Source organism: Podarcis bocagei (assembly GCF_964188305.1).
Source record: "Podarcis bocagei genome assembly, chromosome: 16".
Lineage (NCBI taxonomy): Eukaryota > Metazoa > Chordata > Lepidosauria > Squamata > Lacertidae > Podarcis > Podarcis bocagei.
This window is the reverse complement of record NC_138142.1, coordinates 35728420-35746338: the sequence shown is the minus strand read 5'-3', so window position 1 is coordinate 35746338 and position 17919 is coordinate 35728420. Positions and strand designations below refer to the sequence as shown.

Here is a 17919-nt window from a genome sequence, read left to right as displayed (position 1 = left end):
GGGCGGGGTATAAATTATTATTATTATTATTAGCTGCAAATTAGCATCTCTGTAGTGCTTCTACTTCTTCAAGTTAATAGTGGAGTCTTTGTCTTTGCTCCCCATCATCATCGCTACCACCCACCCGCCACTTCCCCCCTTTCCCTGCCCTACCTGTTTGTGAGTAACTTGAGCTGCGAGTTCATGGACATCAGAATTTGCTCTGAGCACTCCGGGGAGAAGAGCTGCAGTTTATCAAAGACCTGTAAGGGACAGAGCAAGGATCCTGCAGGCAGAAGGAAGGGCTGGGAGGCGCCCCGGCTTTTAACGTTAACGGCTGGCATGGCCAGACGCAGCAGAGGACTGGCAGCAGTGAAAGAGGACGAGGCTGCCTGAAGGGGGCGCTTACTAGTATCTGCACTTCATCCGAGAGCTCGGAGAGGTGTCCTTCAAACTGCCCAGCATCCGGGTCTGAAGCCTGCACCGTGACTTGGATGCTTGTCCGCCCAGCTGCCTTCGTGTGCAGGACCATGGCAAAGTTACTTTCCGGAAAAAGCTGCAGGGAAACCTGGGAGAGAAGGGAAGGAGCTGCAGGCTTCCTGGAGAGAAGGGATGGGTGGATCCAGCAGTGCCCAGTGTCTATTGAGAATGGTGGGGTGGAAGGGAAGGAGCTGACCAGTAGGTGGCGCTGGAGGCAATGAGAGGCAACACCAACTCATTCTAGTTTTGTCCTCCGCCCTCCTCTCTGTTGAATTCTACAAGGGCAACAGTGAGACTAAGGAGGAGGAGGAGGAAGCTGCCAGGGAGAGCACCCGCCCCCTGTATTCGCTGTAGGTATGAAATCAAGTGGGGACTGGCTGAGGTTCAGTAGGACCAATGTTGGATGCAACCCACAGTGGCTGAGAGTTGATGTGTGCCCCGAAGGACAGATCCATACCTCCGAATGTCTAGGAAGGAGGTCCAGGACATCCCGCTTGCTCATGGCCCAGTGGAAGGTCAGCGCTGGGTCGGCATTCCCAAAGGAGAATGGAGTCAAAGTGCTGGTCAGGCCAACAACATAAACAGGCATCTACAAAGGAAAGCATCACTTGTTACTTCCCAGCTTTTGGTCCTCTCAGAGCAAGAGATGTAATCTACCACGGAGACCAACACATGTATGCTGCCTCAAGGATGCCTGGTCCCTTATATCCCTGCCCAATCACAGAGCTCTTTGGGCGGAGTCACTGTTATGGTCCCCGCATGGGTCAGATGCACAAGCTCATATCCACCAGCGGCCTTGCATCCAGTATTGTGGAACCCGATTCTCTGGAATTCCCTCTCAGCTCGGCCTCCTCTTCTGTTGAGCTTCCAGCACCTACCAAAATCTTTTTTTTCTTTTTAACAACCAGCAAGCATTTTAATGAAACTTCTTTTTTTAAAAAAGTTATTGTGTTGTTGTTTTACCTGTATGACACCTAAAGATGGTTGCAATTAAGTGGCAGGTAGTTGAAATAAATGAAATAAACATTAGAAAGACTGTCCTAACACACAAGAGACGTATGACGTGGAACAGGATAACTCTGGAAGCAGTGAGCTCTCGTTCCAGGAAATCAGCCTTTCTGCGCCCCCTTGTTTAACTTAATCCCAGCAAGCTTTTTAACTGGATTCTGATTTTACAGTTTAAACTCTTTTTTAAAAATGTATTGGGTACACTGCTTAGAGACTACAATTTGCAATATGCAAATTGTTGAAGTGAAACAAAACAAATTGGGGTGGGATCCTTAACATGGGCTCAGTTCAGCAGGGAGAAGTCAGCCCCGCCTGTCTCTCGGCTGCATGCAATGCGAGTCCTACGCCAGGGAGGGCCACTGACATTAAGAGACGTGATTCTGAGTCGAACTTAATTGGCTACAACCTTATATATCCACAGAGAAGATGTCTGTCAGGGAACTGCCATCGGAGCATCAGGTGGTGGAGGGACTCAGGCAGGATGAAAGAGACTCAACTGCTGAAGCAGGGACCAGCAGGGGGAGGAGTGGGTCTCTGAGGGAATGCGAGCAGGAGGGAGGGCTCAGGGAGGCTTCCAGCGAGAACAGTGGGGAGGTATCGGAGTCTCCCATAGGGAGACCCATACCTCGCAGGAAACTGTCACGCCGTGAGTCCAGGAGACGCGTTTCCGTTAAGGAACTTCTTTGCTGGAAACGCTTCCGCAGGCAGCCACTGTCGGACTCTACTAGTGACTAGAGCAGACATGTCTGAGGAGCTCCGTCACACACGGAGGTTTGTGGGGGCGCACAAACTCTGAGGGAGCACGTTTTCACGCACAAGCAGCTAATCAAACCCTCACAGCAGTCCGACAGTCTTTGTACGCTGCCTGTGCAAGAGAAGGCATCATGAGCGAACCAACCGGAACCGGAGGAGCAGGGGCTGGAGCTGGTCCAAGCTTGGAAGATAGATACCGAGCGTTGGAGGTTCAACTGGCCCTGCAGACGGCGAGGCTGGAGGAGAGAAGGGCTCAGGATGCAGACAAGAAGGGGAGAGCCACTCAATTCCCCAGAAAGGTACCAGGATTGGTGCAGAAATTTGGGGGGGACCCCAAGGACTACCATGCTTTTAGGACAGAGATGCAATATGCCCTTAATGTGCAGTTCGATGAGTTCCCTGATGAGGAATCGCGAGTTGCTTTTGTAATTGGGCATCTTGAGAAAGGGGCTAGAGACTGGGTTCGACCCCTAATGGCAACGCACAATGACATACTCAAGGACACAATGAAGTTCTTTCGTGCAATGGATATCATGTTTTCCAGCGATATTGAGGAAGGGGTGGTGCGCAGACAGCTAATGGCTTGTAAGCAGGGGAGTCGATCTGTCCGTGAATATTGGACTGAGTTTACCATGCTGATTCACAGACTGAGTTGGGATTTATCGGCGGCACCCGTTCAAATGCTATTTGAAGAAGGTCTTTCTTCGGGGGTGAAAGACGAGCTGGCACGGAGCCCCAGGGCGGAGTCTATGGATCAGCTGACCAAATCTGCGCTGACCATAGGAGCGCGGCAGGAGGCAAGAGCCTTGGAGAGGCGGGAAGGGAGAGGGGAACGTTGGAAGGAGTTCCGCATTCCAGACATTCCTGAGCCAGCTTTCCCGCCGGCAGAGCCGATGGAAATCGGAACAGCGCGCGCGCGCGCATTTTCAAAAACCAGCGAGGGAGCTAAGAAGGAGGGAAAGGGCCCCCGGAAATGCTATCTCTGCCAACAGCCAGGCCACTTTGCCAGAGTCTGCCCCCAGAGGAAGGAATGGCAAGGGATGGTGGGAGCTGTTGAGGGGGGAGAAGAAGGGGGAGCGGAGCAGGTAAAAGCCAACGCCTGGTTGCCACAATTGGGGCACTGCAGCCAGGCCAAAGAGCAGTGAAAGTGCCCGTGCCAGAAGCTCCTCGACCTGCTCTAGTGATTGAAGTGTCGCTAGAGCTGCAGAATGGGCACCCCCTAAAAATAAAGGCGCTATTGGACTCAGGCAGCTCCTGCAATTTTATGAGCAAGGAGTTTGCTGCTGAACACCAGATACAGACCATCCCTTTAAGCAACCCCCTGCAGGTGACCACGATTGATGGCAGGGAGTTGTTGGGAGGAGGAGTCCGCTTGCAGACTGTCCCAATGATAATGAGGGTGGCAAGGCACACAGAACTGATAGCGTTTAATGTGGCCACCCTGGGAGGCGCTCCCATTATTTTGGGAATGAGCTGGCTAGCTCTACATGATCCGCTGGTTGGCTGGCATCAAAGAGTGGTGTCCTTTGGTTCAGCACATTGCCTAGAACACTGCAAAGGGGAGAAGGGTTCAGTAGGGGCCCAAGCCACCCTAGCAGGGACTGAAGTAATGGGGAAGGTGAAGGTACCACCACAGTATGCAGATCTCAGCGACGTGTTCAGTGAGAAGGAAGCTGACCAACTACCACCTCATAGACCCTTTGATTGTCAGATCAATTTACTCCCTGGAGCACAGCTTCCCGTGGGCAAGTTGTATGCCATGTCAGACAGGGAAATGCAGGAGTTGCGAGGGTTCATTGACAAGAACCTGAAGAGAGGCTTCATCAGAGAGTCCAAAGCAGCAGGGGGGAGCCCAGTGTTCTTTGTGGACAAAAAAAATGCGGACAAGCCGAGACTTGTATGTGATTTTAGGCGGCTGAATGCAGTGACTGAACCGGTGGCGTTCCCTATGCCCAGAATTGATGATATTTTGACCATGGTGAGGAAGGGAAAGATTTTCACAAAGCTGGATCTAAGGGGGGCGTACAACCTGATACGCATAAGGAAAGGGGATGAATGGAAAACCACCATGTTTACCCCTTTGGGGGCGTTTGAATACCTCGTTATGCCATTTGGATTACAAGCAGGCTCCGCGTGTTTTCAATCTTTTATGAACCACGTGCTGGGCCCTTTGCTCTACAAGAATTGCGTTGCCTTTCTAGATGATGTGTTGGTGTATTCTGAGAATGAGGAGCAACATGTGAGAGACGTCAGAGAAGTGTTGAGCAGACTGCAAGCCAACAGGCTGTGGGTCAAACTGGAGAAGTGTCGGTTCCATACCAAGGAGGTGGAATTCCTGGGGTACCGCCTGTCAGACAAGGGATTGGCCATGGATCCCGGCAAGGTACAGGCAGTGCTGGAATGGAAAACACCCAAAACCAAGAAGGATGTGCAGAGGTTCCTAGGGTTTGGAAACTTTTATCGTAAGTTCATCCGCAACTTCGCCCATCTGACGGCGCCCATCACTGACTGTCTCAGCAGTAAGAAGAAGTTTGTATGGACGGCGGAGGCGGAGCGAGCGTTTGAGGAACTGAAAAGGGCCTTCGCCTCTGAAGAACAACTTCTGCATGTGGATTTACGAAAGAAGCTAAGGGTTGAAACAGACGCATCTGACAGAGCCATAGGGGCGGTGCTTCTTCTGCAGCCGGGGAAGGAGGAGTCGGAGTGGCGTCCGTGTGCCTTCTTCTCGCGGAAGCTGAACAAATCCGAGAGGAACTACACGGTGTACGACCGAGAACTGCTTGCTATTCATGAGGCGTTCCGGAGATGGAGGCATCTGCTAGTTGGTGCACAACATAAAGTGCAAGTGTGCACGGACCATAAAAATCTAGAGTACTGGAGAACGGCGCGAGTGCTCAACCAAAGGCAGTTGAGATGGGCCCAAGAGTTCTCCAAATTTAACTTTGAGATTTGTTATGTGCCAGGCCCAGAGAATGTTAGGGCGGACGCTCTCTCACGCAAACCTGAATATTTGGAGGGGGAGGGAGCACCCGAAGAAACCCATATCATTCCAGAGGACCGCTGGGTGTGTGGGGCGACTTTGGTGGGGCAAAGGGAATTGGTAGAGGGTACGGTGCAGGATGCATACGCCCAGGGGAAACTCAGGGATCTCAGAGGGGAGGAAGACAAACCCGGTGGTTTTGAGGAGAGAAATGGGGCATTGTATTATAAGGGAGCGTTATATATACCTGAAGGGGAATTGAGGGAGAAAGTACTCAAGCAGCTGCACGATAGCCCCACAGCAGGGCACTTTGGGCAACACAAAACCATGTGGCTGGTTACCAGGGAATTTTGGTGGCCCAAGGTCAGGGAAGATGTGCGGGAGTATGTGAGAGGGTGTGAACAATGCCAAAGAGCCAAGGGGGAGAGGCAGGCGCCGGCTGGTTTATTAGAACCACTGCCCACACCTGAGAGACCGTGGGAAGCAGTGGCAATAGATTTCATGACTGATCTGCCAAGGTCTAGAGGGAAAACAGCCATCATGGTTGTAGTAGACCTGTTAACTAAAATGGCCCACTTCATAGCCTGCTCACATGCGGTTACAGCAGAAGAAACCGCCAAATTGTTTGTAGAGAATGTGTTTAGGTTGCATGGCGCCCCCTTGAGGGTGGTTTCAGACCGAGGGAAACAATTTACTTCCAGGTTCTGGAGGAAGCTCATGAGCTTACTGCATGTAGAGGTTAATTTCTCGACGGCCCGTCATCCTGAAACCAACGGGCAGGCGGAAAGAGCAAATGGGGTTCTCCAACAATATTTGAGGTGTTATGTTAATGACAGAGAGAATGATTGGGTGGAGAAGCTGGCGTTGGCAGAATTTGCCTACAACAATGCAGAGAACGTGTCCACGGGGATGAGCCCCTTTTTGGCTAATCACGGGTGCCATCCCAGAGCCTTCCCAGGGGGGGAGGGGGAGAACTGGAGCGTTCCAGCTGCAGAACAGTTCGTGGAAGAAATGGAAGCGATCCATCGCCAGCTCCAACTCAACTTAAACAGGGCTAAGGAGGAATATAAGAGGCAAGCAGACAAAAACAGAAGGGAAGGTGAAAGCATCAGGGTAGGGGACCAGGTGTGGCTGTCAACCCAAGGGTTGCCATTCAAAGGAGGTTGTAAGAAATTAAGACCCAAAAGGCTGGGTCCGTTTGAAGTCATACAGCAGGTCAATCCAGTGGCTTTCAGGCTCCGGTTACCGAACCACATGAAGCTGCACCCAGTTTTTCACAGGTCGTTGCTGTCACCGTATAGAGGAGACAGTGAGGGGAGGGTCACTAGGGGACCAGCAATGGAGGAGAAGGAACACAGCTACCATGTAGCGGAGATCCTCGATTCCAGGTGGAAGGGAGATCAAGTAGAGTATTTGGTAATGTGGGAAGGGGAACCGGAGTCGGAAAACACCTGGGTTAGGGCAGAGGATGTCAATGACGAGGTTTTAATAGAGACTTTTCATCAGAGGTTCCCACGTAAACCTCAGCCTGTAGCGAGGTTCCGAAGGGAATACTTTGCCACCACCGACGAGGAAGAGGAGTTGGAGGGGTTCCCAGATTCTGAAGAGGAGGAGGATTCAGCTGGCCAGGACGACGATCGATGGAGAGAATTGTTCGAGACGTCAGAAGATGAGGAAGATTCGTTTCGGGGTTTTAGCCCTTCACCTCCCAGGGGGGAGGAATTGGGAGGGGGTGAGGGGGGCCCTGGAGGGGAAGTGGATGTCAGGGAACTGCCATCGGAGCATCAGGTGGTGGAGGGACTCAGGCAGGATGAAAGAGACTCAACTGCTGAAGCAGGGACCAGCAGGGGGAGGAGTGGGTCTCTGAGGGAATGCGAGCAGGAGGGAGGGCTCAGGGAGGCTTCCAGCGAGAACAGTGGGGAGGTATCGGAGTCTCCCATAGGGAGACCCATACCTCGCAGGAAACTGTCACGCCGTGAGTCCAGGAGACGCGTTTCCGTTAAGGAACTTCTTTGCTGGAAACGCTTCCGCAGGCAGCCACTGTCGGACTCTACTAGTGACTAGAGCAGACATGTCTGAGGAGCTCCGTCACACACGGAGGTTTGTGGGGGCGCACAAACTCTGAGGGAGCACGTTTTCACGCACAAGCAGCTAATCAAACCCTCACAATGTCCATTGGTGATTATAGGGCAGGCCTACCTTAGTCCCTGTAATGAGCCTGGTGGCAGGAGCGTGGATTCTTATCGCTTTCAGCTGAACAACTTCCAGGTCTACTTGGTCCTGTGGGGGAAACGCAGAAGAGAGACCAGAAGAAAAGGCACAGTTTGCCCAAGATTACCCAGCTTGGGGGGGGGCGCTGGGGGGGGCATGTCTGCCCCACACCTGAGACCTGTGAAGTTCCAGGAGCAACAAACAAAAAACGCTATGGAGCGTCTGTCCAAATCAGATGCTTCTTCAGTCTGACGGCAACCTTCTGGGGACCTTGTGGCAGCGGTGGGCAGAGCCAGAAGCAACTCTGGATGGAGCAACGAATAGGAAGGGGGGTGTATGTGTGTGTAGAACTAAAGATGTACAGTGGTACCTCGGGTTACAAACGCTTCGGGTTACAGACACTTTGGGTTACAAACTCCGCTAACCCGGAAGTAGTACCTCGGGTTAAGAACTTTGCCCCAGGATGAGAACGGTAATCACATGCCGGTGGAGCAGCGGCAGCGGGAGGCCCCATTAGTGAAAGCGTGCCTCAGGTTAAAAACGGTTTCGGGTTAAGAACGGACCTCCGGAACGAATTAAGTTCGTAACCTGAGGTACCACTGTAATTTGCATTCATTGTTCTTCCCGATTTTGCTTCTGGCCCCACCTCCTACTGAAATGCAATCCCCGGGAAGTTACCAATAAAGAAAAGGTTTCACATCCCTTTCTTTTTGTGTGGGAGAGATGTTTTAATGAAGTAAATGAGAAAAAAAAAGAACTGCCTTTTGGATTTTTTAATGCTGGTTTTATGTACACGTTTTGTTTTTTTGCTTAAAATATTGTAAGTCGCTTGAGTTACTAAGGCAAAAGAAGCAGCTAATACATTTAATAAATAATAATAATAATAATAATAATAATAATAATAATAATAATAATAATAATAATTCAAGGTCCAAGCTGCTGTTTCTCACACACTCACCTCAGCACAGCAATCACGTCAGACCCCACACCATTCGGCAAATGAACAGCTCACTCAGGAGACCACCCACAGTCATGAAATGTTCACAATTCCTTAAGGCACTGACTGCTCATTCCCAACAATCAAGGCAGCCAGACTCAGGGCAGCCCGATTCTCAGTGTCATGCTCTAGTGTGGTCAAGGAACAGGACACAGGGTAGGGCCCAGTGCTGGATTTACGTATAAGCTAAACAAGCTATAGCTTAGGGCCCCACTATATCCAACACAAAAAACAGCGACAATTTGTTGTTGACAAAGGACAGCTGGGCATATAAAGGGCCCCATTACCTTCAGTAGCTTAGGGCCTCATCAAACCTAAATCTGGCACTGGTGGGACCTATGGAGACTGGAGGAGGTGGTTTCATGGTTTCAAGGGGAGGGGAAAGAACTTAAATGGTGAAAGCAGCCGAAGGTTTCAGATTACAGAGCAGCAAGTGAGCATTTGACTTTGACAAGGAGGAGGAAGTACCTGTGAAAAGACAATGACTTTTCCTGTGTCTTCGTTGACAGCCCGAATGGTCCCAAGGATTGTGGCTGTGCCCACAGCCTTGGCCAGGACCTGCCCCACTCCGTTAACTGTGGCCACAGACTGGTTGCTGATGGAGAAGTGAATGAGGGACTGGGGCTGTGGGCCGCCCTCTGACATCACCTGCAGCAGATTGGAAGAACAAGGAAGAAGCATATCTGACATCACTCTGCCACCAGCTGGGAACAATGCCCCCCCTCCCCCTCCAGTCTATCACAGAGAGGATCCTGGCCTACATCAGGAGTGGGGAAACCTGTGGTGGGATGGTAAGGTAATTGAAAAATTTTGGGAAATGATATACAATGAATTGAAGAAAATGTTCCATTTAACATTTTTTTAAAAAACCTGAGGCATTTTTGTTGGGGATTGTAGGGAAAGATCTGCCAAAAAAGCTGAAAAACATCTTCATGTATGTGACAATGGCCGCGAGAGTTTTAACAGCACAAGGATGGAAGACTGAAGAAACCCCAACTAAAGAATCATGGCAAGAAAAATTGACGGACTATGCAGAACTGGCAAAACTGACATATAAGCTATGGGACAAGGATAACTGTGACTTTAAAGATGAACGGGAACCCTTTACAAAGTATTTGAAGACACAACAAAGCGAACTAGACTCCTTGGCTGGTTTTGAATAAACATTCACAAACTTTTTATTGATAATAATCAGCTAAATGGTTCGAGGATCTATACAACTGTGTAACATGCAGAAAACAGCATTTTTAGAGAAATCAAAGACTGGAACTGAGGGAAGTCGGGGGGCGGGTGGGTTTTGTGTGGGAGGGTGGGGGGAGGGAGGAAAAATGGGGGGAAATAAGGATGATATGTTTCTGGATAATATGTTTTGTTTTAATTTTGAATAAACAAGTTATTTTTTAAAAAAAGGAGTGGGGAAACCTCAGATTTGAGGGGTCTACTTTACTTAGGATCCCACAACCTACCAATCAAAGCCAGGTGTAAGAGGCAATTAGACCCCACACCCCACACCATATGTTTAAGAAACATGGCTTCCCCCAAAGTGTCCTGGAAATGGTAGTTTAGCCCTCCATGTCATACAATTTCCAGCACCCTTAACAAACTACTGTCCCAAACTTTCTTTGTGGGAGGTAATGTGCTTTTAATGTATGTCATGTACTAGAATCCCTACTATTTGCTGCAGATATGAAAGGAGGCTAGGAAGGGGTGATAAAAGTGGTCAATTTTTAAACAGAGAAACTGATTAATCATGCAAAATCAATTCTAGGCAGTTTCTAATGAATTTGTAACTGAATTAACTGATAGAACAAGCTGACCTGCCCTCCCTGTGACGTTATCTAAATCTGTGATGAAAGGGCAGAAAAAACTCTGCTTTACAAGCAGAAAGGAGGAGTGAAAGTTCTAGGTAAGGCAGGGACAGGGAGTATGTGGCTCTCCATAAATGATGTTGGACTCCAGTCCCCAATGGCTGGGGCTGTTAGGAGTTGGAGTCCAACAGCATCCGGAGGGTCACTGTTCTCCCCATCCCTGTTCATGGTAGCAGCGCTGTATAGGAGGCATTTCAGGACCTGGGAGAGCTCCCAAGGAAGGGAGGTGGCACTGGATCAAGCTCATTACCCAGTAGCAAGGATTAGGGGCAAGGAGGAGGCTCTCCAGGACCTTGGATAGCTCCCCAAGGTAAAACCTTTGGTACTGGGAAAAAGACAGGTCTGAAAATGTAGTCTAGTCTACACTATACATTTATAGTTGTACCATAGTACTTTAAACAGCCATGGCTTAATCAAAAAAATCCTGGGAACTGTCATTTGTTAAGGGTGCTGAAAGTTGTTAGCAGATTCCCCTCTTCCCCTCCCAAAGCTACAATTTCCAGAGTGATTTACCAAACAAACCCTTAACTCAGGGAACTTTGGGGGTTGCAGCTCTGTGAGGGAGAACAGGGGGTTGCCTAACAACTCTCAGCACTCTTAACAAACCACAGTATCCAAAATGCTGTTTGGAGCTGTTTTAAGGAGTATAATACTTCTTTAAATATATAGTACAGATGGAGCCTGGATCTGCTCTCCTCCAGTGGAAACATGAATTGCATCGACTGACATGGTCCTGTAGGCACAGTGACTCATCTCAGGGTAACCTATGCCATGGAAAGAAGGAAGGAAGGAAGGAAGGAAGGAAGGAAGGAAGGAAGGAAGGGAGGAAGGAAGGGAGGGAGGGAGGGAGGATGGGAGATAGCCAATAGGATAGTTTCATCCAACTGATACTCTGAACTTACCTGCATCATGTTGTGTGGAATGAGGGTTATTTTCTCTGGGATGAGCTTGAACGGTGGGAAGACCTGGCAAAACACAACAGCAGTCAAATTTGGCCACGTGGGAATTGAGGCTGTCTTTAAACACACACACACAGGACCAGCCTTCCCCAATCTGTCGTTGCTGAACTTTAATTGCCATCAGCCTCAGCCAGGACGGCCAGTGGTCAGGGATACTGGGAGTTGTAGTCAAGAACAACTATAATGCACCAGGCTGGGAGAAGGTTGTGCCAGAGAGTCCATTATCTTTTCATTCAAATCTGCAGCCAGGGCCAAAGGAACATTTCACAGAACTTGCGCATGAAGTTCTTCACACCTCTGGTTCTAAAACCATAGGAGACTTTTTTGCAAACCGTTTTTCCCGTGTGCCTGGGTTTTTTGACAGCCCAGCGGCTGCAATTCCTTACCTCCACTTTCCGAGGCGCCGAGGTGAATTTGATTCCCATTTTGTCCCAGGCCACGGCCACTAAACTTGTCTGCCCCACAGCCATGGCTCGGAGGACGTAGACTTCAGAATAGTCACCCACTTCCTCCATTAGCCTGCAAGGAGAGGTTTGGTATGGTTGCATTTTGTCCATTTTCAGGCTGGTTTCTGGCACCCATCTTCACATCTTCTACTGTCCTGGGCATAACACTAGACAAATGATGGAGCTCACAAAGAAGAAAGATCAGCCGCACGACGGCAAGACTTTCCCTGCCTGGGATCAGCTCTGCCATTTTCAGTGTGGCTGCCATGGGAAGAGCTTGTCAAACATGCAACAGCCATCCCAGAGACACTGGGGGTCGAACCTGGGACCTTCTGCACTGCATCTGAGCTATGCTTCTTCTCTTAAAGAATAAAGCAAGACTCCAGACCTCATGGCTTTGAATAATGACCTGATTTTAAAAGGAGCATTGGATTCTATCTTAGACCCCTGTTCCGTCTAGGGCAGTATTTTCTACACTGGCCAGCAGCAGTTCTCAGGAGTTTTGGACAGAAGACATGCCTAGCCTGACTTCCTAAAAATCAAATAAGATCCCTCACCATTCTGAATAAAGAGCTGAATTAAAAAGAAACACTGGAATATGCTGTGTAAGAAACCAGTTTATCTCACTTACTACAGTGGTACCTCTGGTTAAGAACTTAATTCGTTCTGGAGGTCCGTACTTAACCTGAAACTGTTCTTAACCTGAAGCACCACTTTAGCTAATGGGGCCTCCCGCTGCTGCTGCACCGCCAGAGCACGATTTCTGTTCTCATCCTGAAGCAAAGTTCTTAACCCGAGGTACTATTTCTGGGTTAGCGGAGTCTGTAACCTGAAGTGTCTGTAACCTGAAGCATCTGTAACCCGAGGTACCACTGTATTGCCTACAATGATTGGCAGGGACTCTCTAAGGTTTCAGGTAGGGGACGTTCCCAGCCCGGCCGGGAGATGCAATTGGCGATTTAACTTTTAAAAAAGGCAGACTGAGCTACGGCCCTTGCAGTTTTGACCACAAGTTTTGACACTGTGTACTTGGTCAGTTTTGTGGGTTTCAACTGTTTGGGTGGAGTGTGAGAGCAGGGAAGAAGAATGCCTTGCAATCCCAAAGATGACCTCCTAAGAAGCAGAAGTCAAAGCACAGGAGACGCAGGGCACTTACGTCAGTGTGACAATGGGGGAGGCTGCCTTCAGCTGGAGCCGCATGTAGACAAAGTATTTACTCCGGAAAGGGTACCGGTGATGTCCCAGGACGCGCACGGAGACCAGCACCGATTTTCCGACCTCAATCTGGGGAAGAAGGCAGAGGGTTCCAGGGTGTCCTCAACTTGGATGGCTTCGAGAGAGGATTAGATAAATTCACGGGGGAGAAGGCTGTCAAGGGTTGCTAGCCATGATGGCGACGCTCTTCCTCCAGTGGTTGGAGGCAGCGATGCTTCTGAATACCAGCTGCTGGAAACCGCAGGAGAGGGCCCTTGCACTTGGATTCTTGAGCTTGGCAGAGGGCCTTCTCGGTGGTGGCACCCGCCCTGTGGAACGCCCTCCCACCAGATGTCAAAAAGAAGAAGAACTACCAGACGTTCAGAAGACATCTGAAGGCAGCCCTCTTTAGGGAAGCTTTTAATGTTTAACATACTGTATTTCTTGGTAGTGGCGCCCGCCCTGTGGAACGCCCTCCCATCAGATGTCAAAGCGATAAACAACTACCTGACATTCAGAAGACATCTGAAGGCAGCCCTGTTCAGGGAAGTTTTTAATATGTGACATTTTAGTGTATTTTTCATTTTTGTTGGAAGCCGCCCAGAGTGGCTGGGGAAACCCAGCCAGATGGGCGGGGTACAAATAATAAATTATTATTATTATTATTATTATTATTATTATTATTATTATTATTATTATTATTATTATTTTAATACTTTGTTGGAAGCAGCCCAGAGTGGCTGGGGAAACTCAGCCAGATGGGCGGGATAGAAATATTATTATTATTATTATTATTATTATTATTATTATTATTATTATTATGATGATGATGCCTGGGGGCTTCCTAGAGGAATCTGGTTGGTCGTTGTGAGACCAAGACGGTCTGATCCAGCAGGGACCTTCTTATCTTCTTCATGCGGCAGGCACATCAGAAGCTGCCTTAGTCCACATCGGACCATTGGTCCACCTAGCTCAGTAGACTGACTGGCAGTAGCTCTCTAGGGGTTTCAGGCAGAGCTGCCACCTGGCCCTACCCAGAGCTGCCACTGGGGATGGGACCAGGGGCCTTCTGCGTGCAAAGCCGATGCTCAACCACTGAGCCGCGGTTCTTCTCACACATACCCCAGTGCCCCTCCAGATTTTGTTGGGACTCCAGCCCCCTCCAGCGGAAAAGCAAGAGGACTGAGATGCGGAGTCAGACAAAGTAACATTCAGTGCGTGTGGCACAGGGACCGCGCTGCCCAAGGCTACAGGGTTTCTACCCGTCCCACTGCCAGGTGATGAGCAGATAACAGCAAAGGTTGCTAGGTTCGTAGCTGGGGCAATCAGAATAAGGGCCACTAACTGACTGCCGATTCAGGACTTTAAATTGTGCTCCTATATCAAATTTCCTTTTCTGCATATACTGTAATGTTTTACTGTTGCTATGGCCATTGGCTCATGCGAATACAGTGGTACCTCGGGTTAAGAACTTAATTCGTTCCGGAGGTCCGTTCTTAACCTGAAACTGTTCTTAACCTGAGGCACCACTTTAGCTACTGGGGCCTCCTGCTGCCGCCGCGCCGCCAAAGCACGATTTCTGGGTTTCTCATCCTGAAGCAAAGTTCTTAACCCGAGATACTATTTCTGGGTTAGCGGAGTCTGTAACCTGAAGCGTATGTAACCTGAAACGTATGTAACCCGAGGTACCACTGTAAAGTTTTATCTTATCTTATCTATCTGCAAGGTGATGTATGTGTTCCCTTTGTAGCGGCCCTGTGCAAAGGGAAACCCACTCCCACAAATCTCTGCAAATCCAGACTACGCAGCCAGTGGCCGCTCATGCCCTCTGACACCCCTCCGGCCAGCTTACGCATACTCATCATACCTTATCAACAAGGTCCACTTCCAACTCGTACATATTGGAGATGCGAAGGTAGGCTGTAGCAGGTCCCAGGAAGGCCAGGCACAGGTCGTAGATCTCCAAGGTCAAAGAGCCAGGAAGGACAGGAACCACCTGCAAGGAAAGTGACAGGAGCAGTCGCTCGCAGGGTAAAGGAGACATCACTTATCAGGCTGTATGAGACAGCAGGGCCCCGATCCTTTGGCTTTTGAAATAAATCTGGTTACCACAGGAACTCTGTAAAGTAAGAAATTGTGCCAGAGCTGAATTTTTTCTTTTTGTCTCCTCCCTCCGAGTCCCTTTTCCTTTTGTGTCGTGTCTCTTAGATCAGAAGCCCGAGGCTGTCTTACCACTGATGCCTGCAAGTCCCCCTGAGAGCTATTTTTCGGCTGGAGAGTAAGGTTAATACTTTGCTTTACAAAATATATAGACTGCTTAAACCAAAAAAAAAAAAAAAAAAAAAAAAGGAAAGGAAAGGAAAGGAAGGAAGGAAGCTGTCTAAGTAGATTACACAAAACAGTGTAAAATATTTATTGTTCAAAAGCAACAACTGATACAATGGGTAAGATGTAAATACAAGTATACACAATGAAAGCATATGCCCGGGTAGGCTTGCCTAATAATATTTACTACTTTTGGTTTGTTTATTAAATCTGTATACCGCCCTTCCTCCATAGATGCCAGGGCAGTTCACAAAGTAATAATAATAAAAATAATAAAAATAATTAACAATAGCAATAATATGGAAGGTGAACCTATGTATTATCAAATTAAGAGAAGGGGAAGAATAGGTGGCAGGAGATCCTGAAGCCCTAGCTTTCTCTCTTCATAAAGGCTCACAGAGCTACACACTTTGACACTCACCTGAATGGCGCTCTCTGTTTCCAGGTAAGTGATGTTCACCATCTCCTGTGCGCTGCTGTTGACAAGGAAGTAACCGGACCCTTCCACCAGTGCAAACACTTCCTAGACAAAGCAGAAGGGGGGGGAATATCCACACCAGGACCCCAAGTCCGCTCTTTCAATGCTGCCACACAGAGCACTGGCCCCATTTTGCCTCTGCCAAAGTTCTCCACGAAGAGCCCCTGGTCTGAGCAGGGTTCCTCACCACCTGACCCACACCCAGCTCCTTGGTCCCTACCTTGACATCGGGATGGTTGTACACGGTGATGTTATCCGGAACCACAGTCACGTCCTCGACCAGCATGAGTTCCACGGCGGCAGAGGCAGGGGAGTTGGAGACTTCCTGTGTGCAGAAAGGGCAAGAAATGCTGCCTCGGGGTGTTTCCGCAGAAGGCAGGCCAACGCCAAGGAAACCTGTGCCCGTTTTCCTTTCCTGAAGGAAACAGATCTGTGCATACCCAAGAAGAACCAAGGAAAAGCCCTGCTGGGCCAGACCCAATGGCTTATTGAGTCCAGCACGCTGCTCTCCGCGTGGCCCAGCCAGATGTGGATGGGAAGCCCGTGAGCAAGACGTAGGCCCCGCTCTTCAGAGGCCTCTGATAGTGGAGGTAATAGAAGAGGAAGAAGAAGAGTTTGGATTTGATATCCCGCCTTTCACTCCCCTTCAGGAGTCTCAAAGCAGCTAACATTCTCCTTTCCCTTCCTCCCCCACAACAAACACTCTGTGAGGTGAGTGGGGCTGAGAGACTTCACAGAAGTGTGACTGGCCCAAGGTCACCCAGCAGCTGCATGTGGAGGAGCAGAGACGCGAACCCGGTTTCCCAGATTACGTGACTACCGCTCTTAACCACTACACCACACTGGCTCAATACAGCCAATACTGATTAGGAGCCACTGATACGTCTTATCCTCCGTGGATCTGTCTAAGCCCCTTCTAAAGCCGCTTTAAGCTGACCATCTCGCAGCGTCCCTTTTTGTCTCTCCTAAATATCCCGACGGTCGGCTTCGTTGGATGATCCCAGGTTTTCAGGTACAACGAGGGAGAAAAAAAACATCTCTCTGCCCACTTTCTCGACACCATTTGACATTTATTTATTTAATAAAATTCACATGCCGCTCGACGGTAGGGAAAAAGCTCAAGAGGGATTTACAAAAAAGAACAGAACGGCGACATTATTGGTGGAGGGTTAAAAACCATTTAAAACCTTCAAAAACAATGAAAATCAACGATAAGCTTAAAACCGCATTAAAACACATGCCAGTGTTCTGGGTAGGCTCGCCTAAACAAAAGTGTTTTGAGCAGCCGCTGGGGAAGAGCACAGTGAAGGTGCCTGCTGGATGTCAAGAGGCAAGGAGTTCCAAAGTTTGGGTGCATTTCTTACAAATGTGGGACAGGTATTACAAATATTTATGAAATCTAGCAGCAGGTAACTAACTGCATGTGATACTGGCTGAGTTCTGGTGCCTACCTCCCCTACACATACTTGCAACCCAGGGGGACTCAGATAGCGCAGCTAATCTGGCATGTTAGGTATCCCTTCTCACGGCGCCAAAGCTGACATGATAGAGAGCCCAGCTGTAGTTTTCTCCCTTTTCCATTGCAAAATGTCCTGAGAAGCTTAGGCAGTAAGTTGTTCTCTCCTTTCTCAAGGAAACGGGGTGTTTTTTTTTGAGGGGAGGACGGTTCTGACGAGACAATCACATTGCGAGATGTGGGAGACGGCAATTGTTTCTTTTCTGGTCTTGACTGGGGCGTTGGCACTATACGGCCCCTGATCCCCTGCTTCCATGGTTTTTTGCTCTTTTCAAGACCAGACCAGGCAATTTTTTTCTATAAGCTGCCTTGAGTTCTTGTCAGGGAAAACAGCAGGGAATAATAATAATAATAATAATAATAATAATAATAATAATAATAATAATAATAATAATACACGGCATCTGTAACAGTGCCTGTTTGCAAATTAGAGCAGTTAAGTGGGCCTATATGGGGAAATGTGATCTCATAGGTAAATTGTTAAGGGCTTTATATACTACAGTGGATCCTCAGTTGTTGAACACCTCCATTGTCATACATTTCTGCTCCCAAACGCTGAAAACCCAGAAGCAGCTCCGGTTTTCGAACGTTTTTCGGAAGCCGAACTTGATAGGCGACTTCCGTCTTGAGTTTCCCTATTGTATTGAAGCTTCTGGTTTCAGTTTTCGGAAGTCGAACCATCTTCCCGAATGGATTACGTTCAAAAACCGAGGTTCCACTGCAAC

The 17919-nt window shown here is 48.9% G+C and overlaps 1 protein-coding gene across 4 annotated transcripts in view; it reads right to left on the bottom strand.

The window, feature by feature from the left end:
• NUP210L (nucleoporin 210 like) overlaps window positions 1-17919 on the bottom strand; it is a 54046-nt gene that overhangs the window by 14918 nt on the left and 21209 nt on the right. For all 4 annotated transcript variants that reach the window (XR_014002693.1, XM_081173435.1, XM_081173436.1 and 1 more), the window contains exons 19-29: window positions 15899-16003; window positions 15622-15723; window positions 14743-14871; window positions 12838-12965; window positions 11622-11754; window positions 11179-11241; window positions 8877-9056; window positions 7400-7480; window positions 917-1048; window positions 389-547; window positions 154-242 (exon numbers count right to left, since the gene is read on the bottom strand). Coding sequence is in view for 3 of the 4 variants with exons in the window: in XM_081173435.1 (XP_081029561.1) it covers window positions 154-242; window positions 389-547; window positions 917-1048; window positions 7400-7480; window positions 8877-9056; window positions 11179-11241; window positions 11622-11754; window positions 12838-12965; window positions 14743-14871; window positions 15622-15723; window positions 15899-16003 (1301 nt within the window). In the remaining variant the exon portion in view is untranslated. The remainder of the gene's footprint in view (window positions 1-153; window positions 243-388; window positions 548-916; window positions 1049-7399; window positions 7481-8876; window positions 9057-11178; window positions 11242-11621; window positions 11755-12837; window positions 12966-14742; window positions 14872-15621; window positions 15724-15898; window positions 16004-17919) is intronic.